Genomic DNA, 24525 nt, shown 5'->3' on the forward strand with positions numbered 1-24525 from the left:
GCAAGGCGATCTGTCAGTTGAGCTATTACATTTAAGACAGCACACAAGGTGTGTGTGTATGTGTGTGTGTGTGTATATATATATATATATATACGCGCGTTGAGTTTTGTGACAGGTTGCACACGTTAAAGACAACCCCCTCGGAATGGAGACAAGCGTAAGTATTTCGTACATGTAACACTGCCCCCAAGCTCTGCGTCTCCACCTCAGAGCCCAGGAGTTCGGCAGCCCCCGTGGGGGGAGGGGTGACCAGCTAACAGCAGCCCCTCTCTTCAGATGCTGAACTTGGCTCCTTTGCCCTCCCCCACCTCAGCTGGAGACCCCTGCACACGTCTGGGGTCTCCCCGGGGCCGAGAAGAGCTCAGAGTGAGCCTTAGCCGAGCGTCTCTGACCAGGCTCCTGGAGACAGCCCCAAGAGCGCACCGAGGAACCTGTGTACAAACCCGTGCACCTCGACATAGGCGGAGAGAAAAGAAATGTAAGCACAATTGCTAAGCAGCGAGGGGCTCGAGCGCGCGCAGAAATCGAAGCATTCTTTGGAAAGTGACTCTGTAGGCACACTGGCACAGGAGGATCCGGCCGGGGTCATCCAGATGTGTGAGGGCACCTCTGCAGGGCACACAGCACTCATAGCAGCCTCTGGACCCCGGAGCGGTGTGCTGCACTCAGAGCAGTGCACACCTGCTGCCGCACACCTCCAGAACCTGCTCACCTTTCGAGCTGTGCACATCCAAGATGTCTTCAGCCTGAGACATGCCTATTAAAACACGTGCATCTGGAAACTGTGCGCCTCGAGATTGTGTTCCCTAAGATACGAGGAGACTGAGCTGTGCATCGTAAGACGTGTGCGTCTCCACAGTGTGAGCACTGCTAGGTAGTGCACATCCAAGATCGCTGTGTCTCCAAATTATGAACCTCGAAGATCTGTGCAACCTGATTTAATCATGCTTACATTTGTGCAACTCCGAGTTGAGTCTGCTCACCCCCCAATAGTGCACTCCAAGATCGGTGTGCTCGCAGGTTGTGCGACTAAACTATCAGCTTTGCTTGAACTGTGCACATTCAGAGCTGTGCACCTCCAGGATCAGAGCAACCTGAAATAGTGCAATCCAAGAAGATCCGCGTGCTCGCAGATTGTCCACCGCCAAGATCTATGTTCCCGCAAATTGCGGATCTCCAAGATCTGTGAGGCTACAGATTGCGCACCTGCAAGATCTGTGTACCCGCAGATTGCGCACATGCACGATCTGTGTGCATGGAGTTTGCGCACCTCCGAGACCAGCTCTAATCTAACTGTCCATCCCCAGATCTGCGCACCCCCAAAATCTATGAAACGGAGCTTTGCGTCGCTGGAGCTGCACTCTCCGAGGCAGTGCGCATTTATGTGATCCGTACGATCTAAATTGAGCACAAGGAGCTGTGCGCCTCCACATCGGCGCGCTGCTGCAGCAGTGCGTCCCCAAGATCCGTGCAGCTGTGCACTTTGAAGACGTGCCTCGGTCGGACTCCACTCCAGCACTTGTAGTCTAGCGCTACGAACCTGCCGGAGCTCTATATCCAATGTCCACGGCTTGTTTAGGTTTCATACCTGAGCTTCTAGAGCTGTGGGCTTCCCCGGGATGTCGGCCTCTTAGAGCTGTGCGTCTGTCAGCTGCGCTTTCCATCGCTTTGTAAGTTTATGGACCATACGCCTCCCACAGCTGTGTGCACATCTAAGGCATGTGTGCCTAGAAGCGTGTGTTCTGGTGTCTGCGAGTTTCCCAGTGGCAGCACCTTCCAACGTGCGGGGTACCTCGCAGAGAAGAATTAAAGGAGCTGGTTTCCTCTGAGACTTGGGTTTCTGCTAGATTCCTACAGCTGTGTGTTCTCCCCTCTGCGTTTTCCCCGTCTGTGTATCTCCAAGGGCAGTGTGCCTAGACCAGGGAGCTGTGTGTCTGCCAGGGTTGTGTATAGAATGTCTGTCTGTCTCCAACGATCGGGTGCCACACACGCTGCTCACTTTCAAAGTGTGCGCCTAGAGCTGTGTGCCTTGCAGCGCTGCGAACCACTCCGAGCTGCCCCGCCCACTAAAGGAGCGTGCCCCGCTCCCCCAATCCCTGGCAGACGGTGCAGCGGCCTCCCCGCAGCAGGCTGTAATAGAGGAAGGATGTAATAACATGCCAGCGGTGATAAATCAGGCGGCCCCTCCCCCGGAGGAAGGTCTTCAGAGCCCCGCACGGCCCCTCACTCAGAACACAGCTACCCTGCTAGAGATCACACCGTGCACCAGCGACCACCATGGACGCGCGAGCCCTGGCCCTGCTGAGCCTGCTGCTGGCCGCCGTCTGCCTCTCAGAAGGTGAGTCCCGGCGCGGCGCAGATGCCAGGCTGCTCTTGGGCACATCCAGTTAACTGCCACAGGAAAGGGGGATTTAGGTGCGCTCACAAGGGTTGGTGCACTTGGTCACCTCAAGTCCAGCTCGAGAGGGGGGCGGTGTAATGTTTCTTCTGGTTCGTGTCGCAACTTTCACAGATCTCGCGGTTGGTGGAGCATTTGTCGCATTTTCTAGAATAGCGCCTCTCAGCCACTGTCTTTTTACGATTGTAGCCCAAAAATGTGACGATTTTAAGTGCAGCCAGTAGAGGTGCGATCTGGGAGCTGCGCGAGAGGGAAACGGACGAAAATTGTAATTTCCTCTCCATCGACTAGTTGGGAAGCACAATGGAAGTTTTCAGCCATCTGCAGCTTGTTGGTCTCAAAGGAAGAATAGAAGGAAAAAATGCAGTTTTCGACCAGGAGTGGATTTTGTGAGGAAAGAAAAAGCATACTTTCTCTACCAAACCTCGGCAGGGGGTGTTAGCGTTTTTTTCTTAGTGTAATATCCTGTTTGATGTTTCTGTTTAGAGACGGCTTTAAATAATATAAAACTTACTTTGGGAAAAAAAGTGCACTTCGAAACGTCTTTTTAGAGCGTACCAAAGAACAATATGTAGTGTAAAGCCTCTACTAAATATACCTTCTGTAAAATATAGTATCTTGTGGTGCTGAAAAATGTACTTGTCAGTGTGGCTGTGGAATAAAAGACACCGCATTGTGGTTCGCCTACGTAAAAGGTACCTTTTTGTGGTACCCCGCTGTAGAATGGATTGCGCCCTGGCTCTCGGTGGAAGATGTACCGCAGTGCGGGATCCCGGTACTTCTAGTCTAGAATGTACCACTTTAGTTAATCGGAGGGTAATTTCTGGAGGTGTCCCTGGACTGCGCCGAGTCCTTGTCAGTGACCCACCTGTGGCACGGATTGCAGGAAGAAGTACTGGCTGTTTCGCTGCATGTACACGCAGTGCAGCATTTTTCATCAATTTTGACACTGCACGTCTATCGCAACACAGCACATTAATACTGTGCGCTCTGTGCAGTGTGGCGCACTGGCAGCGGCTCTGCGTCTAGACCAGCATAGGCTGGCTTCAAGGCTGCACACCGACAGTAGTACTGTGCACTCACTGACTGTGGCTTTGCACACTGACCGTACAACTGTTGAACGATTGCAGCACTGTACTCTGAATGTAACACTGCACATAGCCCAGCAGTGTCTGCTGACTTTGACAGTGCAGGCTGACTGCAGTGAAGCTTATTGACAGCACAACTGCATTTGGCATTGTGCATCAGGTTTGTATGTTGGTGGTAGCGCTGCGTTCTGTCCTCAGTAAAACTATTTGTGGCACTGAACTGTAAATGGGACACTGCGTCTTTCCTGTTGCACTGCAAGTTGCCTGCAATGTTATGAATCAATGCACACTGCCTGCAACATATTTCGCTGTTTGTGACACTGTTCACTGCCTGTGGCACTGTTAACTGAATGTAAAATTTGCCAGTGCCACTGATTGCGGCACTGCACGTTGGCGTAGCAAGAGTCCGTCCCATAGCACTGCAGATTGACTGAAGTAGTGTGCCTAGCAGTGTAGACGGACTACCACTGCACACTTCCAGTACCACTGCACTATTTGTAGCTCACATTCGCTAGAAGTTCACACTGTCGGTTTGGTACGACGCTGAATGCATGTGTTACCTTCCAGCGGTTTGCGTAAGGCTGAATTTCCATTACTAACCGTAACACTGTGTGATGTGTGTAATAGTGCACAGTGACAGGTAAGCTCTCTGTGGTTCTACTTGTACTTTCATTGCAATACTGCACATAGAGTACAACACGGCATGTTGCAATCAGTACTGCACAGTGACAATAGTATCGTGCGTTGTTGTTTCTACACCGATGCCCAACGTTTAGCAGTGTGCATCGATTGTAGCATTGCATAGTGACAAGCAGTAGCACTGCACATCAACTGTAACACTGCAAACATGACAACTGCACTATTGAGTGAATGCAGCAGTGCACATGACATTGACCACAGCATTGCACAATGACTTTAGCACTGCACATTGACGGTTACACTGCAAAGTGTCTGTTGCACTTTTGAGCGACTGCAGCTTTGCACAATGACTTGAGGAGTGCACAACGACTGTAATTCAGCACAGATACTGAATTGGGTGACCTGAATTTTAAAGCCAAAAAACGGGACATTTCACTAAAATAGAAGAAGGACCACAATTTTACTTCAAGACAGTGCACAGAATGACAGCGCTCCTCAGCAGAAAATTATAGAACAAGCAGCAAGAACATAACTCAAACGCACTTTTAAGCCTAGTAGCTTGCCTGTTAATGAAATTGCCTTCTTGAAACAACTGCTAACTATCCATGCTGTGTAAAACATAAAAAAAAACACATCCTGCCATTTCCAGTCGGCCCTCTTTAAAACACTGGGACATGAGCTAAATTTCTTGAAATCTGCCAGGACAGTTGGTGAAAAACGGGGACCGCCCTGGCAAATCTGGGACGCCTGGTCACCCTATAGTGAAGCACAGCAGACTGTAGCAGTGCATACGACCTCTACTGCCTTGCAGAGTGTCAAGAAAGCCCTGCACCCCCCTGGCCCGCTGCAGCGGCCTCGGCAGTCGCGCGCTGGGCCGGATCTTGTGCACAGAACAGGATGGAAAGCAACGTGTGGATGAAGCCAAATGTCTGAAGCTTTTTCACAAAGCATTTCTGGCTGCAGAGCCGAAAACCTGAACCTAATTTATGTGTAATTAGAAACAGTGCATTAGAGACAGTGAAAAGCGGAGCGGGGCCCGTTCGCTGTGTCCCGGAGAATTTAGGGAACCGTACCCTGCAGGATGCTTAGAGCTCCCGGTCCCGGTGCAGAGCACCGCGAGCCCCGAAGAGTGTGCAGCGAGGACATGGGGGAAGGTGAAGGTCCCGGGAGAGAGCGCAGACGGTCAGCGGGACTGTCCGGGTGTAGAGCGCCACTGACCCCTGGGAATGTGCAGCTAGACCATGGGGGAGAGTGAAGGCCCCAGGAGGGAGTGCAGAAGGGCCGGGTGGGGTCCTGGTGTGGAGCCCTGGGAGTGTGCAGCAGGGCCATGGGGAAGAGGGAAGGTTCCTAGTAGAGTGCTTGGGGGGGGGGGGGGGGGTATGGTCCTGGTGCAGAGTGCCACGAGCCCCGGGGGGTGCGCAGCAGGGCCATGGAGGACATTGAAGGTCCCAGGAGAGAGTGCAGCAGTGCTGGAGGAGAGTGACGGTCCTGTCTAGTGCGCCTTGGGGCCCAGGAATGTGGGGTGGGTGCAGCCGAGCACAACTGAGAGTGAGGAAGGGGCACACGGAAAGAGCACGGACCACGGCGGGGAATAGGGGGACTAAGATAGGAGTGGATGCGCCCAGAGAAGAGAGTTCAGAAGGGGTGGAGAGTAGTAAGAGGTCCTAGATGAGTGACCCAGGAGCACGGGAAGAAAAAAGAAGGGCCAGGGGTTGGGGAAGGGTCAGTGAGAGACTCCAACACAGGACCAGGGTGGACACGAGTAGCTGGGTTGGGAGTAGATTGCAGATAGAGTTCAGGGGAGAGAGATGCCTTAAAACATTTTTGTTTTTTTTAAATCGAATTTTCAATGCGTCTAAAGACAGGGCTCAAATGTCAGGGTATATCTTCTGTCAAATTGTTGCTTTTACTTTCAAAATCGAGATTGGCGTTTACTCTACTTTCTCTGACTGCATAGTGGGATAATTTTGTAAACTGCTATGGGGCAATCTTGATGAGGTATAGGGAATGTGAAAGGAAAGGCTGCAGGGTGGTTTTGTTTCTAGGCCGCACCAAAATGTGAATACCTGCCAATAAGCTGTACAAATGTTTCCAAATGTATTTGCAGCAAGTAAAGCACATGTGTGTATCGGAACTGTGATGGGAACAAAGATTTGAATTGGATCAAGACACCTTACTTGGTGATGGACAAATGATAAATACTCACTGAAACCTGTTTTTCACATGTATGCGCTGTATCATTTTACCAGTAGAACTGGGTGTCTGCAACTTTACTAGACACTTCTATGGAAAATGTGCATTCTGTAAATAACAGTGTGCTACCGCACCAAGGTTTAGTGATATCTTTGCAACAGTATTCTCCAAAGTGTACCGTGGCTTCGTACTACACTCCTCCCACTCGCTGAATAGGGGTTGTTCATTTGTTATACTTATTTTCCTGTGTCAGGCTTGGATTTTTCACACCCTACGCTACGTGATTTCTGCAATGCAACATTGGTAGCAGCATCCTCATTCTGGAAATTGTTCCAACAGCAGTGGCAACAAGGTGTAATTCCTCTGATCCTCGGCATACGAAGTCAGTCCTCAGTTCGGGGAAGGTCCTTTCCCCATAGGATTAGGCGCTATGTCACTCGTTCCTCACAGCAAGATGTGGACCCCCATAGGAGGGAGTGCCTCCGCCCACCACATCCCGCAGGTCTCCGGTGCGTGCGCTCAAACTTCTTAGGGTGCCTTGAAGGCGCCCTGCGGCTGTTGCTTGGAGACAGGCGCTAGGGAGATAGCCCTGATCACGTGAATCACTCGGAGTGTTGGCTTTACATCCAGTGGTTTGCTGTTCAGAAGGGGCTTTTCCCACGTGAAATGTCAGCGTGGATTACGTGTGCACACTTACGCAGACGTATATTGCGAACAGGCAGCGAACAGAGCACGCTACGCACTGATGGAGTGTGGCCTATAAATCCCACCTGCCTGCAGGTGTGCAGAGCAGGGTTCAAGAAGTAGCACCCCCCGCCCTCCCATCCGCATCTGCTGCTAGGCAATCCTCCCCTTCGCCCCCGCCCCTCCAGCTCTGCCCTCTTGCTCCCTGCTGAAACGATCCTCGCGCACCTGGGGGAGGTCACCTCCATCCCAGAGCGAAGATTTAAATCTCCCGCCCGAAGCAGGAGCCTGAAAGCCGAGGGGTTGGGGGTGCATTTATTTACGCCGCCTTTGTCCGGCCATCTAATTGATGCTGGTAATTTCTCGCTCATCTCCATGAGAAAGGCCAGAAGAAACCCAAAATATCATTAGCATTGGCGGCTAGGGAAGCCATCTGGGCGCAGGGGAGAGGGGCCCGGCACTGGGGGGCTGCAGACAGATTGGGATCAAGCTGCAGACAGGGTCACCCCCACCCATAGCACCGCACATGTTTACATTTCTATCCAGGGCACATGGGAACATATATATTTTTCATGGTCTTCGTACAGATCAAAGCTATGTTGTTTTGTAATTGGCTAAATGGTAACTTTAATAAGGGATGGGGCAGTGACTTACACATGTTACCGTAGGTAGGTTAAAGGTAATCATTGTATATTTGCGTGCTGTGCTGCACTACAAAGTTGCTAACTTTACTTTTTAGTTAGGGTGTGTCTTTAAATTTGGAGAACATTTTGATAAGGATATGTAATTAACTATGGGTGTTCCATTCATGGTTGCATGTACATGCAAATCTTCCTTGCAATGGCCTTTGCGGGCACACCAAACTTGAGTATTGACAGTAGGTGTTGGGAAAAATATTTTTTATTGACTAATAATAATTTGTGATTTTTCTTTTCTTTTTGAAATTAAATAATTATATTCATGTAACTTTTATGCCCAGAAGTGTGCTGCTAATTGGCACAAAACGTATTGTAATTTGTTGGCTACATAATAATTTCCAATCTCATATAAAAAACTTTATGAACAAAGTTGAATATTTTGTTCATAGTAGGGCGTTTTATAATTTGAGTAAACATTTCTTATTGTAATACACTACATTTAGGCCGCTTAGCGTTTTTCAATTCAATTTAAAACATCAATAATGTCGTGCTTTTAAACCATGCTATGAACAAATATTATGTTGCATCGTTGCATTGTGTGTCGAACATTCCTTAAATGATACCATAGCACTGCACAAGCAAGCAGGGAAAGGTCACAGCCGCTCCGTTCCACACTGCCCAGTGCCTCTAATCCGCAGGGCACGCCATCACTCCTTCCCCACCGCATAACACCTTCTTTCAAAAGAGAGGACTGTGCAACAGCCACACCCCCTGTGTCACTGGATACGTGCCTCCTATTCCAGAGAGCCAGTAGTATCTTCATTCATCAGGGCACAGTGCTTTCAGATCTAGTGCCTCCATACCACTGGGTACAGTGCCTCCGGGCTAGTGCTTCGAGGACTAGAGCCTCCATGGCACAGGGCACAGTTCCTCTCCATCTCCTCGGCCGGTGTTTCTATTCCGCAGGCCGCGGTGGCCCTGACAGATTGACCCCCAACCCCCTAGTACATAGGTCTTCAAACTTTGGGGCGCGACCCCCTGGGGGGGCGCAGCATCCCTTCAGGGGGGGCGCGCACTTCACCCCACCACTTCAGCTTCGCGAGCCATTTGTCTCAGCCGCTGCAGCTCCAGCTGCTGGGGGCTCGGCTGAGAGTTTCTGGGGGCACAGGTCAGAGGCCAGAGGCGCAACAGTGGGCTAATTCTTCCAGCAATAGGAAGAGTAGACATTCAAGGGCTCTAAGAAGGGGTGAAAAAAACAAAGCCTCATTAACGTGAAATGGTCTTTTAAAGACCAATGAAGTTCTCGGGTGTGGCTGTTTTAAAGTGCTAAATACAATTGAACAGATGTAAATTGCAATTTATGACTGTGTTAAATTATTACAGTAACTCGATCCTGGTGTATTTGGAAGCAAGAGCTTCATAGTGAAGTAGGTTGCGGTTGATATTTGTGTAGGTGGAATTGTAGTAAGGCCGAAACATGGGTATCATATTTCGGAGTTTATTTTTCGTGAATAATGCTTTTGTCATTTATGTTTCTGCATGTTACGAAGACCACTCCTCTCTGATTAGGCCATGCAGCAATCTAGGTTCTGGCCCACCTTTGGATCATGACTTTAAATCCCAGTCACAAAGGTAGAGCAGAATTTAATAGCAGAGTAAAACTTTGCTTTTATACTTTTAACGGACTGTCTCAAGATGAGGGGCACCATGACGAATAAGGATGGGAGCAGACCAGAATAATTAGCAAAGGTAGATGTTGGGTACAGAATTTATTGAAATGGAGACTTTTAAATTATTTGCTTGAGTAGATGGCTTTCTGTCAGACCTTGGGTCAGTCTTACTATAGGACCCTGTTCTTCACAAAGTGTGTGATAACAGTACATGCATGTGCCTTAGCAGGGTACAGCAAGATCTAAACAGCCTGTGCAAAATTTGTATAAACGCTGCTGTCATTTTATGCAACTTGAGTGATCAAGTGCATATTATCTAATTTCTGTTTTTCCTATGCTTACACTGATCTCGCAATTTACAATGGTAGGATACTTGTTTGAGCATAAAATGTCTTGCGAGAAGTGTGCAGCTGCATGTCTGCTGCGTCCGCATGATCTGTGCTGGTAATGTTCACCATGTGAATTTAAAATCTATACGGAAAATACATTAAGCAGGTTTCTCGGGCGACCTCTGTACCAAATTTCATACCTCCGGGCATATTTATGAAATTAGTGGTGCAGGGCAATGCAGCAAGCCACCTTGCTGTGCTGCCCTGTGTCACTGGGAAAGTGCAGGAATGTGCAGTACTTAACCAGCATGGTGCATTTTTATCCTTTTCTGTGGCGCTGGTGCCAATTTGTCAGCCTAGTGCCAACGCAGGTACCCATGTAAGGATTGTTTTTGTGTAGGAAGGGGCACCTTCCCACACAAAAACAATACTGAGAGGCTTTTTCCTTTTTCTATATGTGCTGCAGAATTCAGCACATATAGAAAGAGGTCTCATCATTACGCCTCTCTGTGGGAGCATAGTTTTGAATCATTACCATGTTTAGAAGTCCTTGTAAATCTGGGAATGTGTCAAAAACCCTGAGAGCTGTGTGGGAACACTCACCGCAATGCCTATAGAACATAGGTTTTCAAACTGTGGGGCACGCCCCCCTGGGTGGGGCAGCATCCTAATGGGGGGGGCGCACTTTACCCCTCCACTTCACCTTCGCGAGCTGGGCTCGACTGAGAGTGTCTGGAGTCACAGGTCAGAGGCGCAACAGTTAGGGAGGGTGGCTAATTCTTCCAGCAATAGGAAGAGTAGACATTCAGGAGCTCTAAGAAGGGGTGAAAAAAAGCAAAGCCTTGTTAAAGCGAAATGGTCTTTTAACCCCTTCGATGCTGATGACGGCCCCCAGCCGTCATGCACTACGGTGGGCGTGTGCTGATGACGGCTGGGGGCCGTCATAATCCCGCCCACTTCAAAAAACGCTGCACAGGCGCAGAATCGCGCCTGCGCCCAAAGGGTTAAAGACCTGTGAAGTACTCAGGTGTGGCTGGCAACTCCGAAACTGTCTGTGTGTGTGCCCTGGGAAGCTGTCTCATACCGGGCTGACACACTTGACAAAGCCCTTTGAGCCCTATGGGCGTTGCAGACCTGATGTGAAGGCATTTGTATCCCCAGGTCTTAGTGAGAAGCCCCTTTATGGGCGGCACCCTTATCTGGTCAAAATAAACCAGTGGGCCCAGCAGCTACCTCATCCCTCTGGTCTTCGCAACTGTATCTTGTCAAAAGAGTATGCCTTTGTTCCGGATTTCTCTCATCTCTGATCCACACTTTGGGAACCCTCCTGCACCCACAGGGTGTGTCCGAACTGCGATCCTTTGCAAGTCGAAATTGGTCAGACAGGAGGCCCTGTATGTTTTTTAAGGCCTTTGACATGGCTGCCGCCACCGATTCAGAGACTGTCAATTCTCTGATAAAATCTGTGTCCATAATATATCTCACTGTTGTGACCTGCCTCATGTACCCATGCTCTTCAGCCATGTCTGCATGGAGGTGAGTGACAAAGGGGGACTACGGTTTATCAGTGTTTTGCAATGCAATCAGACCCCACGGCCCTAGCTGCTGTTGGAACTTGCAGGGAGGGCAGAGTTTGAAATGGGACAGCTCACAGGGGAGACTGCCCACTGGAGCTCTCCTCGAGCCATTATTACTATTATTATATTTCTTATATAGCGCCAGAATCGACCCCCGAAGGGGTATCTCCGCGCTTGCCTTGGGAACCCGTCCTGGTTTTTCCCCGTGAGATAGCCCCTACAGGGCATCCCCAAGGTGAAAGCCAGGCATCCCGCCGCGGGGGGGCCGTTGTGGAGATTAAGCAAGCTTAATGCCCAGAGTTGCAGAGTGTGAACCCATGATTAGGTCAGGCACCGAAGCGAGAATTATCGAGTCGGTGGACATTTGAGCTCAACACCCTGCCGCGTCGGGAATTGAGCCCTGGTCCCGGGTCGGACCTCTGCTCCAGGGTGTGCCTTCTCTAACCAGTGAGCCACACTTCTCCACGTCTAAAACCGGAAGCATGGCAACACCTGGCGGTACACCACATAATCAATTTTTCAATTGTGTCAGAAAGCATGTTCTGTGGAACTTCTTTTTCTGATATCTTGTTTAGGGGCAGGATGTGGCATAACAGAGCTGATAACTATAGAGCTGGGGAAACAGGTTCAATTCTTGATGTCTGCTCAACATACTGTGATTCTGGGCAAATCACTTAATTTCCCTGTGCTTACAAAAAATTGAATCTGTGCTTGTGTAATGTAAAAGATGCTCATGTAAAGCACTCCAATACCTTTGGGTCATGTTCGCACTATATAAAACTGCAAAAAATATAATACAAAATTTTGAGAGCACTCCTGTTTCAAGGCACTACTCAAGACTGGAAGTAGAGCTCAACCTAAGTATGGCAGAAGCAAGAATCCATCCACACATTGTCTCTTTGGAGAAAAACATGCACTCCCACACCTGTGTTTTGGGAGTGTTTTTGCTAATCTATCCTACATTTTGTGTTTTATGTGAAAAATAAAGCACCAATGTAATTTTTTGTGCTAATTTTTTTCTTGGAGTCTTTTCATTTGAACTTTAGAATAAGCACATGGACTACCAAAACTTCAGTTTACTAAACCCTCTACCTTTGTTTAATAATATTTGCTCTATACGACCTGGGCTCTGCAGGAGGTAATGGCCATCAATGATGCAGAGTGCCAGCTTCCAGAACTTTTTTGTCACGTGGTGGTAGCGGTGGGGGTGCTCAACGTGTAAAAAGGTTTAGATGGGGTGGCTCGGCCGACAAAAGTTTGAAGACCTCTGCCCTAGTAGGTAGTAAGGGGGAGGCGGGGTGTGCACTGAGTTATGCGGTCGTGATACAGACGATGCGGACAGTTCGGTCCCCTCCGGGACAGGCATCGGTGTGCAGGGGCAGCGCCCCCACCACCCCTAGGTGCATGCTCTGCTTATTCTGCACGAGATAAATGGAGTGTCCTCGTGCCAGAATCCAAAGCTCGGCAAAGGGACCGGCTACAGATAAGAGTAACAATACCGACCACAAACCGCAAACAAATAATGATACTAAAAAAGGCGCGCTTAATACAGCACTACTACTATGATGTAAAAATTACTATTGTTAAGTGGATCCATGGTCATGTGTATGGTTTATAGACTATTGTCTAAATAAACTTTGATTTTACTACTACTACTACTGAAGGCAATACGTACGCCACTAATACTAACACTATTAATCGTAATGCACAACACACGCAGAGAGATCTTTGTATTCGCGCTTCTTGTGGAATTCTTGACCAGAAGTGACCATGCGTTCCTGAACTGTGCGCTTTCTTTTACGAGTCACCGTAAGGAAGTCTAACGGTCAGTGGAATGGCACAGCGGGCACACAACACCTGCCTTGTGTATACTGAGATGCAAACACCTTCTAGTGCACGTTGGAACGTTGTTTTTGTGCTGTAAATGTTTTTACTTCAGTCTTACGTCAAACATAATGGGGCTTATTTACAAGCCCCTTGCGCCACATGTAGGTCACTTTTCCTGTGTTAAAAATGACGCAAAAGTGGCGCAATTTTCTCTTAATTTATAAATGGAACATTCCCATCACAGTTCAGAGTAATGTCCTTGCGCGTCAGTTTGCGCTCACTCGATTCTGATATATTGGTACATTGAAAACAAGGTACACCATCAGCCCAACAAATAGGTGCGCTGAGAGGAATAACTGATAAACATGGCTGCCTACGCGTCCATCTTGTTCCTCGTCTGTGAAACGTCGGCGCGGGAGAGCACACTGACACCGGCTCGTGATAAACACAGCACTGCCCTCAGCCTGATGCCGGCCGTCACAACAAGCGTCCCCGTGCCCGGGTAGGGGCCTGGGCAGGGCATACGGGCCGAGACAGTTTGTACTCTGTGGTATTTTTAAGCAGGGGGCACGCGGCCTTCAGCCTTGAGCAGTTGATACCCTTCCCGCCTTCTGCCCCCCTGTCCATCCAGTACTTCTGACTGGAGGCAGCGTCGACACCTTTCACTTTTCCTCGACGTTTGTCATTGTGTTTCAGGCAACTCTCTCCAGTTAATGTAAATTAAACCCATTCCCAAGGCGCTATTTGTGTGACCATTGACTTTGTGTAAATGTTCATTTAAGTATACTAATGAATGTAGTGATGGTATGTATGGAGGGATGGGGGCACCCTACACTGGTCACCAACGTTAACGTTCCTGTTTCAGGTTGACTTACTGACAGGGCCACTGGAATTATACAGCAGAGGAGGGCGGAGCCATATTATGCGACAGGGTTTAACAAATTATGCAGCAGGAAAAGACAAATTATGTGGCATAATGCAGCACATTTTGTGATAGTATTGCTCCATGGTTTTGCAATTTTTACACCTGGTGAAAGTGTCTGGGAATAGAGTTCACCATGTTAGTAACAATTTCACACCCAAATACACAAACAAGCACATTTTAGATGATCAGTCAAGCTTTGCCGAAAGGGTTTTGGTGCACAGGAACCTGAGCCGCCATATTTTTGATAACATTTTGATCCGCTGAGAGAGAATTTTTTTGTGTCAAAATCTGCAGATTATGCTGCAGATTATGGTTTATGTGGCAAATGCATAATTATGGGAAAGCCGCCATGGCCACAGAATCACATAATTCTATCATTTACCTGATTTGGGTTTTGTGATTCGGTATTTGGAAAGGGTGGGCTGAGGGTGTCCCTTCCTAATCCCAAATTTAAATGGTATGTACAAATGTTTTGCAATCGAAATGGAGTCCCAAAACATTAGTAATTTACCGCCATTTGAAAATGGTGGTAACCCATTGAGAATGGTTGGCAACATATTTTAAGAGCAGGTCTCACAGACCACACCCTACGCTTAAAAAAATGAAACTTCAAAGTTTAATTTTTTCTTTTTAAAAGCGCCCCGGTTTCCTTTAAGGAAAACGGACTGCGTTTAAAAAAAAAAAGATTATTACTGTAAAAAAAATTATCCACAGACGTGGTCTGCTGACTCAAGTGATGGCAGTGAATGGTAGTGGGTCAGAAATTGTAAACTTCCTCATTAATATTCATGACATGGGTCTATTTGCAACCGACTACCAATCTCTAAGGAAACTCAAAATAGTTTGGTACATTAGGAATAGCAATTTCCTAACTGCAATTTGCAATTAGGTACTTGCTATTCCTAATATTGATACATCTGGCTCTAATGAGCAGACTTTTACAAATACAATCTGGCACATAATGCAAATTACTTAAATAAATGTAATATTTTTCTTACACGGTAGTGTGCTTTGCTACAGTGTGACATATTTACAAGGTTAATTAAGCGAAAGAACAATGCCTTGGCACTGGGGGCGTTTAACGTCAGATGCACACAATTGACGCGTATGTGGGAGTTAAAAAATATATATGTAGACATATTCCAATATATTTACAACAACGTTTAGGCCTCGATAGTGATGTAGAACCCGTGAAGACGTGTTTTTCACCACTGGCAATTGAGATAAAAACATATTTCACTCTGCATATTTGCACATTTGCTTTATGATATATTATTTTACTGTGTACATTTTTTTGAATACACCATTTCACTAAGTCCAGGATGCAAGGGATTAACTTTGTGCAGTAGGTTAAAATCAGACTGAAAATGTATCAAGACTACCAGGACAACTGTATCCCTGTTCAAAGCCCTTGTAACATTTAGCCTGCAAGACGTAAACTGGTTAGGAACGACAAACAAGCACCTTGGCGACACTTACACAACTTGTCATGACAATGAAGTCCATCTGAATTCTATGTCCGCGCTTTATAACACATGGGGAGAAAATCAACAGTTATAGATTGAACGAAGCAGTTCACGGTCAGACATATCAAACACACAGGGGCATATTACCAAGGGTGGCGATAGGCAATTATCGCCGGTTTAGCGGCCGTTTTCGGCCGCTAAGCGGCGATAATTCTATCGCTCTATTAGCAAGCTGTCGCTAACTGATGTTAGCGACAGCTTTTAGGCGATAGCGAGCAGTTTGGGGCCCGCTTTGCACGTCAGCGATATTTATCGCTAATGACATGCAAAGTGGGCGTACCCAACCTGTTAGTGACTGAAAGCAGTCGCTAACATCGCTATCGTCTATTAGCAAGGCAGGAGTAGCGATGGAAATATTCCCGCTATCGCCAAAAACTAACGCCTGCTCAGACCAGTTCTTAGCCATGTTATCCAATGGGAGGTGGATAACATGGCTAAGAGCATTTTGTCGCTAATGCGTGAATATCGCTGTATTCTCAGCGATATTCACACATTTCGCCGCTATCGCTGCATATTTTAGCACAATGGAGAAAAACGTTGCTAATAGCATGTTTTCTCCGCTAACATATCCAGCGATAGGCTGCGATAAAAAACTTGTTGCTAAGCCTATTTAGCGATAAATATCGCTACTTGTTGGTAATCTGCCCCACAGTTTCCTAACTTTGAGACACACCCTGATCGCTTGCTGTCAGATCCCATCATGTGTAAACATCAAAAGCGTGCCATTTTCTCTCAGATTCCACCCAAACCACCTGTTTGGATTTCCTGCCCCCTCTCGGTGCAGGGGTTGGTCAGGCTGTGGTGGCTGCACCAGTGTGAAAGGTCCCACTGGAATTAAATAATTTGGGAAATCCTTGAGCAGAAAAGGACCCCAGAATATTTATTGAATTGCTGCAATCTAACCTTGACCACACTCACAATGCCCCTTTGGGGTACTTTAGTATGAAGACGCTTTGATTGAAGTGGGGGTATTCAACATAGGTTCAAGGGTCTAGATCCAGTTCAAATTTTCAGGATTACTACTGACAAATTTACATTATTTCGCTTTGCGTCCTTTGTATATACATTTTCAAATGTGTACATCATGAACATTTGGCATGGATTAGATCAAGCTCTGGCACAAACAGTGTTCACCGCTGCATAAAAGGGAAATTTGTAAAAGGAGCGCCTGGGTTTCTTCCCTGTACTTGACCTGAAGATTAAAACGTCTCCTTATAGTTATTGCTCAATTTGTAGTTGTTTAAAAAATCTTAATTCACTGTGTCATCGTGTCCTGGAACTACATCTCTCAAATCACAATGATGCTGTAATGCCAACGATTCATAGATTTCATTCATTGGAAACTCCACAAAAAGGATAAAAATTATTATTGGCCAATAATGCCATTTAAGGGTTTTGCTGACATTTACAGAACATTTGACTTGTGCCTTGTGGTTGGTTAATGCAAACTGTAACATCTCATTTGCTGCCATATAGAAAATATTTCAATACCTGCATTGTATTGAATTGCTGAATGTAAGTAGATATGGGCAAGGGCAGGGGGAACAGTTTTCTTTGGCTTTTTTACTTGCCAAGATTTTTAATGATGCTAAATAATTTATTTTATAGGGCAACTTTCAAAATATATTGGCAAAAATATGTAGGTGTTAAAGAACTTCTCCAGCACTTGAGGGTCTGGCATAGTTACCAGTAGCATTGTTTCTCTGCAGCAGCAAATCGTACATGTGCCTATCAGAGGACTGGGTGCTCTTTTATTCACGAAGAATTGTCTTAGGTGTCACTTAGGTGGAACTTCTTCACTGTTTTTGGGTTGCTGAAAGCCAAAACTTGGATCTGAAACTCTATCCAAATCTGTAGGCCCATAGCATGGTATTGAAATCAAAGTCACACTTTGTACATCTTGCAACATGTTCTACAATGAGCAACATGTTGAAATTTTGAAGAGTAATTAGTTATGCTAAACGTAAGCAATGAGTAAAATTCCATCTGAGTCAAATTCCATCGAGTATGGCAAACTTCGAATAAAGTTATGAATTATAAATAATTGATTGTAGTGCTCAAGGTAGATCAATAGGTATTTGGTAATTTACATTTTACTGTTTCATTATTTACAATTCGTCATATATAAGCAATATAGGGGGACACAATAAAACAGATACCATGCAAATCATATACTATAAGATCAACTTTTTACAGCTTAAGGTGAAAAGTTTGCAAAAATCAAGTTCAGATTTAGTGAGCAGCAGTCTGTATAAAGCTCTCACAATAATAGCATGGTTACAAACCTTGTTCCTCCAGATGTTCAAACTCAAGGTTTTTGATTTCTCCAGCTTCTCATTATTTGAAAGTTTGCCACCTCAATAGAACGTATCATCAAAAGTTCATCACTTAATTTCCACTATTTTTAGCACGCATTGTAACTTCAGCCAAGATAGTAATATAATAAAACAAACTACAAATATCCCACCAAAAACATTCTAGTACTGAACACATTGTGAAAATGTGTATCAGAAGTCCACTCAATAAACATCTCTTGCATGTTAGAAAATCCTGTCCAATGTAGAAAATATAGTGACATGAATGACCTTCCTGTGGACTACTTCACAATAATGTAAAAGGTAGCATTTTCAACTAATGATTTTAGTTTTCTTATTTCCAAATTAGGCTTGCATTTGTCACTGATATTGATATAACTAACATCTTTGACCAACTAAAATCCTGTACAAGACAGAAATTGAAAAATAATTTTAAAGGACAGTAAACGGGGTAAACCTTCATCTTCCACCAATTTCTCCCAATAAATTGCCTAAGATTGACCAATTTAAGTTACTTAATTTAAGTGGTACTATTGTCCCATTAACAAAAGTGGGGAGTACTATTTCATCTCATGTTAATGGGTAATTGCACTGTTCCCTTCCAAACGTCAATGGATATTTAACCCAAAACATGATTTTTCTGTCTACCCGAAAGAAAACCTGCTACGTTAACCAGTTTCTGGGCATTGTCCACCTTTCCGACATAAGGTAGCCAAGAACGACACAAAAGGGAGACATGATCTGGCTTGCGGGCTAGACCCCAGAGTGACTATATTTTTATTTACAGCTACGATTATCACAAATGCTGCTTTTTGGACTTCAGACCGTGGATCACGAAGACACTTGCCCAACATTGTTAAAACCAACCCAAAACAAGTCTGCAAAGTGACAAATGACAGTCAGTTTATAAATATGACGCAGCTATCTATAATTTAATTTAAAAATACTTATAAGAGATCTATTTTGTAGCGTCTACGGAACATTCTGCGGCCAAAAACGTGAAAATCTAAATGCATCTAGAATTCTATATTTTGACCCGTTACTTTCCATTAAGCCTGATACAAATTTTGATTTACTAATGACTTTGAAATAGGGTACCCATCATTTTGATATTTCACACACATTGTTTGGAATAAAAATGCATTAAGTTAACAGCTGCAGTAAGATTAGTGCACTCTGTCAAACTGGGACAAACTTCACTGGTTCATGGTGGTGGTTCATTGGTCTGCAGAAAATTAGAGTATACCTTTAAAAGCTGTCATACACACCTTTAGGGCAAACCAAACAAAAGGGCACATGCATCAGTGAGCCGTTCACAGTTAGAGCCAAGCCTTCACTTTTGTGCTTTTTTTCTTTGGTATATGTGTACTAATTGTTGTGGAATTCTAAACACACATGTTTAGTAGGTATGAGCCCATACGGAACACTCAAGTTAAAGTGATAGGAACATGTATCAGAAAGTGTGAGGAGGTGTTACTATGAAATGAATTGTTTATAAGTTGAACATAATTAAATGAAGCCCTCTTGCTGGAACGTGGTATGTTATGGAACTGCTAAGCATGCCACATTCCAAGAACATTGCATCATTAGTGCCAAACTGAGTGGCAGCCATGCTTTAATTTGTGTATTTATGTTTGATTTTATTAGGTGTATGTTATAAAGCACAGGTCTGGCCGTGAGTGCAGCAAACCACTTAGTATGGCGTTTCCAAGAGAAATTCTTGGTTACAGAAAGTCTGCAGGGTCATGTACATAGATTGATTAAACACAGACAGGTCGTTAGCGCTACAAGTTTGCCATTGGTTGGATTTGACATGACTGACGGGAAGTGTTACAAATTGGAGAGACTGTAATAGAAAAACATCGGAAATCGATGCCTCTTAGTTTTGCTCCACTGACTTTCTGAAACTGCTGACTTTTCAGGATTTCATAAAGATCCATTAGTGTTGTGCATGGTAGCGTACGCAAGTCATAGGTTTGCACAGGTACTCTTTTTCTAATCTCTGCGCGTGTTCCTAGGGATTCTGCTCATGGATGACCGTTTTCTCTAATCATCCTGGTGAACTCAGTATATCCCCATTATCTTTATTTTACTTTTTTTCTCTATCTGAACAATATGATTCCCTGTGGAAAACTTAAACTTCCCTCCTCCATCCAATAGAATGACCTGGTTTTGGCCTTCCTTACCCACTATTGAAAGGCGGGAACTTCTGACTTCCTTCCACTGGTGAAGATTGGCATGCTTTTCCATGGTGGTAACAATCTATTTAGATGTGTAGTTAAAAATGCTAAGCCTATATTTACCTACATACACTTACCTTAACAATATTTGGGTACTCAATTTTTGCCGTGATATTATGGTATCTCAATATTAGTGAGACAATGTTCTGACATACAACCTCTGTTCTCTTAGTACTACAGGCAAATCATCTTGCTGGTGGATTTTCCACAGCACAGGTTCGACCTGAGGGTTAAAATGTCCACAGATCCTGATTCTCTGAATTAGCAGTCACAATTCAACAAAACTTTGCAAATGAGGCCTGTTGCTTCTATCAATGCAAAATACCTCAATTGATGCACACTGCCTTGAATATTTGAACTGATGTGTGAGAGGGGTGCAGGGGTAATATGAACTTCTCTCTCTACTCCTGGTGCAGGGGTGCAGTTTCCATTGGTGCAGCAGGTGCAGTGACACCGGGGACATGAGAAGTCAGCCGAACCCTGATTATTGCTGCATTTTATAATACAAAAAGCAGCCATGGGGTCAATTTCCTTCCTTAAAGAAGGGCCCATGACATACTTGCTAGGCTACGGGCTTGGCTATCTCATTGTTAGAATGCTACAGTATGTGGCCATACAGTGGTGTCAGTTCAGTACACTTCCCAGCTCCTTCCTTATAGATGAGAGCATGGACTGGGCTCTCTGCTCCTGAGTCCTGTCTAGACCTTCAGTCAATGTCTAGTAACAAAAGAGGCCATTTCATGTTTTTATGCACATCCCAGTGAGAAACTTGCCCTAAAAACCTGCTGCAAGCATTGCCCTAGGCCAGGGTTGCTGAACACTTAAGCCATCTAGTCTTCCCCCTCATGCCTCTTTCCTCCTCTACCCTACATTTCCACTAAGCCTACACTAAGCAAAAGTCTACTGCTTCTCCCTGCCACCCTCCTCTGTGGCAGGCTGAAAACACCACCTAGTGACTTCTTTAAGTCTCTACCATTTACTGAAGATGGTAGAGAGCAGGCGAAATAGCCTCTTTGTAACTCTCACACAGTGTGAGGTTTCAGACCTTCCAGCTCACATGGTGTAACCCTATGTGACACCATATAAGCGCCCATCATGCATTCTCCTGGTTAATCAGCTGATATCACACAGTGTATTGACACAGCCGGGCTGGGAAAAACAACCATCGCTGGCAATGTGCTCGACTGGCCCCAGGAGTTGGGGGGGGAGGGGGAGTGCTAGTGAAAAGCACCACACCTGCCTGCTTGTGTTGCAGAATCCCGATATTGTATCACTGCTGCAAAACCGGCCCCCGGTAACAAAACCAACCCCCACGGTTTCAAAACAGACCCCCACCCTTTCAGCCCACTGGGAAAACGCCTGGTGCCCACTAGGGCCAGTCCAGTCATATTTACAGAGTAAGTTTCCATCTCATAGTTGAAGTTTGTTTTGTTCTCAATTGACATCCATTGCAGGATTAAAAAAAATCCCCAGGACGTCAGCAGCAGCCTCAGAAGCCTTCTTTTTGTGGAAGAAGGGGGTTAGATTTTCCCATAGCTGTGCTTGGCACCAACCACTGCCCCTCCTCCTACACAGTGGAAAGTTTTTACAATTTGGCTGGTCTAAAACGTTACAACTGTTGCCTAATTAACAGTATGTGGTAAACAAAGCTCAGCAATAAATATCTAAAAATGTAATTACACGAAAGGAAAAGGTATAACTAATTTATAACGATCAACATATGCTGTAGAAAAATACCAAGACATTTATTAAAACCAATTACAAGACTATGGATCAAGGTTATTGACCCTGTGCACTCAGACACTAATTTCACCCCTCCAACAATCAAGGTGTATTTCTGATCTGTATTTCTGATCTGTCAGCACTCTGAAGTTATCTAGAGGCTACAGTTATCACTATACAAAGCTTCAAACAAATAAATACATTTATAAATGAGCTAAGGACACAAAGTGAGCGAAATGTTGGCCATTCAGATCAGCATGGAGATGTAATTACAAAAACTCTTTGATTTTACAATGCAAATGGAATCAGTGAAGATGACAATGCCAGTGACAACAGAAGCTGGCATCATATATGGGTTTACCAGTATCATCATCAATTAGTGGGCTCATCAACCTTCAGAAAGGCACCCAGGGCCGGACTAGCTGTAGCGGGCATTGAGCGTTCCCCGGGAGGCTGGAAAGGTGGTGGCAGGTTTTGCACCGGTTGGCGCTGGCTTTATTACTAGGGGTGAGTTTTCCAGTGGTGCTGCAATATCAGCCCCCAGTAACAAAAGCAGCTGTGCTTTCACACTGCACCCCTGCTGCCCAACTGGTCTGACAAAATTGCAAGGGCTGCTTTGGGTTGAAGGCACCACTGATGCAGCATCAGCTGATCATGGTGGGTGAAAAGTGTCCATGGCTGGTAGACTGCAGTCCTCGAGAGAGTTTTTATCTCTTCCTCACCCCCCAAAAAAATTCAGACAAATCTGCCAAGTGAGTATACAATAGGTCGTATTTATTAAATACAAAATAAAACATTCTGTAAGAAAAAACACCCAAAAAATTCACGGATAGCAGTATTTCACTTAAACTAGGCCTAGGCAAAAATTAGGGTCAAGCCAGTGTTACTAGCATAATTTTGGTGATTTTGCATTTGTTTTGTTACGCAAAATCACCAAAACTATGCTATTACTTCACATCGTGCAGTTACATGCCGCTTGTTCCAACAATTTACTGTGAATGTGTTCCTTGCTGTAAACATTTTTTACCATAAATACATGGGAACTAGATGGACAACAGAGCTCAACTGCTTTTTGTGTTTTTTTAGAGTGAAATTCATCCACACTTTTATGGGCTAAAATACAGCGTCAAATACCAATTTTGCATTTTGCATAATTACATGCAATTTCTTGTAATTTTGCCAAACTTTCATCCAATAGTGCAAAAGACAATTACCCAAATTTCTCACACCTCTTACTAAACCACTGGAGAAAATGCAAGATATGCCAGTGTCGAAATTCACGTTTGAGGACTAATGTCCTTTTCAAAAGTAAAGCCGGATCCCAGCAGCCCATACTTGTGAAAAATAATGCAAGTTATTAATCTTTAATAAACACAAATAGCAATGTTCAAAACCGAAAAAGCCTCATATGTTTAAAAAGAGGAAGATGAAGGGAAAATATCACACTACTTCTAACTATTGTGAACAGACCCCGCCAACTGACTAAATAACAGGTGGTAAAATAAATGTTTTTGTAAGCAATGCCGTTGTGATGCTGTCTCTGGGTCCAGAGGAGGAGAGGAGCAAAAGAGGGAAACTTCCTTCCAGGTTCAGACCGGGACAGAAAAGAGGCCCGAGCACCAAAATAAAAATTGCCCTTATTAGTGAATTACATAGCTAAAAGTAGCCCATGTTTGCAAATTGGGGCAGTTTTGAACTTGTAAAACAATGCTCTAAATGTGTTTTGCAAAGTTCAGAAGACTGCATGGATTTGAGCTTGCTGCAGGCAATGTTTATTTCAATATCGGGTAAATGAACAGTAAAAACTTGCCAAACAGACCATTACAGGCCAAAAAAAGCCAAAAAAACAGCCCTTACACTGACCTTTCCGACCAGCCATTGGGCACTGCCTGATTGCCTCCAGCAATCATGGTGTATTTCTTATCAGCTGACCCTGCAGCCTACTCATACAGTGCTACCAAGTATCACACAAAATTGACTCTCCTCACATGGTCTCCCGATGAAGAGACTCTGGGCCATTTGTATGAAACGTTGTTTTTGCGATTCTCAAGTACCGTTTTTTTGCGAATCGCTATTTGAGAATCGCAAAATGCTATGTATGTAGGATTTGTAAATAATTATGCGAATCCTACATATTCCTTAATTGCGAATTGCAAATTGCGATTCGCAATAAGGGAATACCTCCCCATTCATTCCTATGGACCTAGAGGGCCATAGGAATGGATGGGAAGACATTCTCAATTTGCGATTTTCAATTAGAGAATCGCAAATTGAGAATAAAATTTTAAGGGCGCCAGGGTGTCAAAAGGACACCCTGTTGCACCCTTGAAATGAGCATGGGTGTACATGTGGCGCACATACATGCCCTAAGGGCTTGTGTGTGCGCCGAGAAACAACACTTACAACGCAACTTTTACAACGCACTACCTTTACAACAAAACTTTTACAATGCAACATCGATTACAACGCATGCCATTACAACGCAACCATTAGAACGCATGTCACTACAACACATAACACTACAATGCATGTCATTACAACGCAGTCATTACAACACATACCATTACAACGCATACCTACACTATCCTACACTTACCCTACTGTTGCACCCCTTGGAGTTAAAATAGTAATTTTTACCCCTACACTATCCAATACTTGCCCTACTGTTGCATCCCCTGGGGTTAGAATAGTAATTTTTACCCCTACACTATCCAACACCTACCCTACTGTTGTACCCCCCTGGAGTTAGAATAG

The 24525-nt window shown here is 45.2% G+C and overlaps 1 protein-coding gene across 1 annotated transcript in view; it reads left to right on the plus strand.

Moving 5' to 3' along the window:
* The first annotated feature begins 2122 nt into the window (after nt 1-2122).
* Nucleotides 2123-24525, plus strand: part of CXCL12 (C-X-C motif chemokine ligand 12) — a 76064-nt gene continuing 53661 nt past the window's right edge. The window contains exon 1 of the mRNA XM_086921859.1: nt 2123-2338. Within this exon, the coding sequence (XP_086777985.1) occupies nt 2278-2338 (61 nt within the window). The 5' untranslated portion in view covers nt 2123-2277. The remainder of the gene's footprint in view (nt 2339-24525) is intronic.

The sequence above is a fragment of the Lissotriton vulgaris genome, chromosome 5 (assembly GCF_964263255.1).
Source record: "Lissotriton vulgaris chromosome 5, aLisVul1.2, whole genome shotgun sequence".
NCBI lineage: Eukaryota > Metazoa > Chordata > Amphibia > Caudata > Salamandridae > Lissotriton > Lissotriton vulgaris.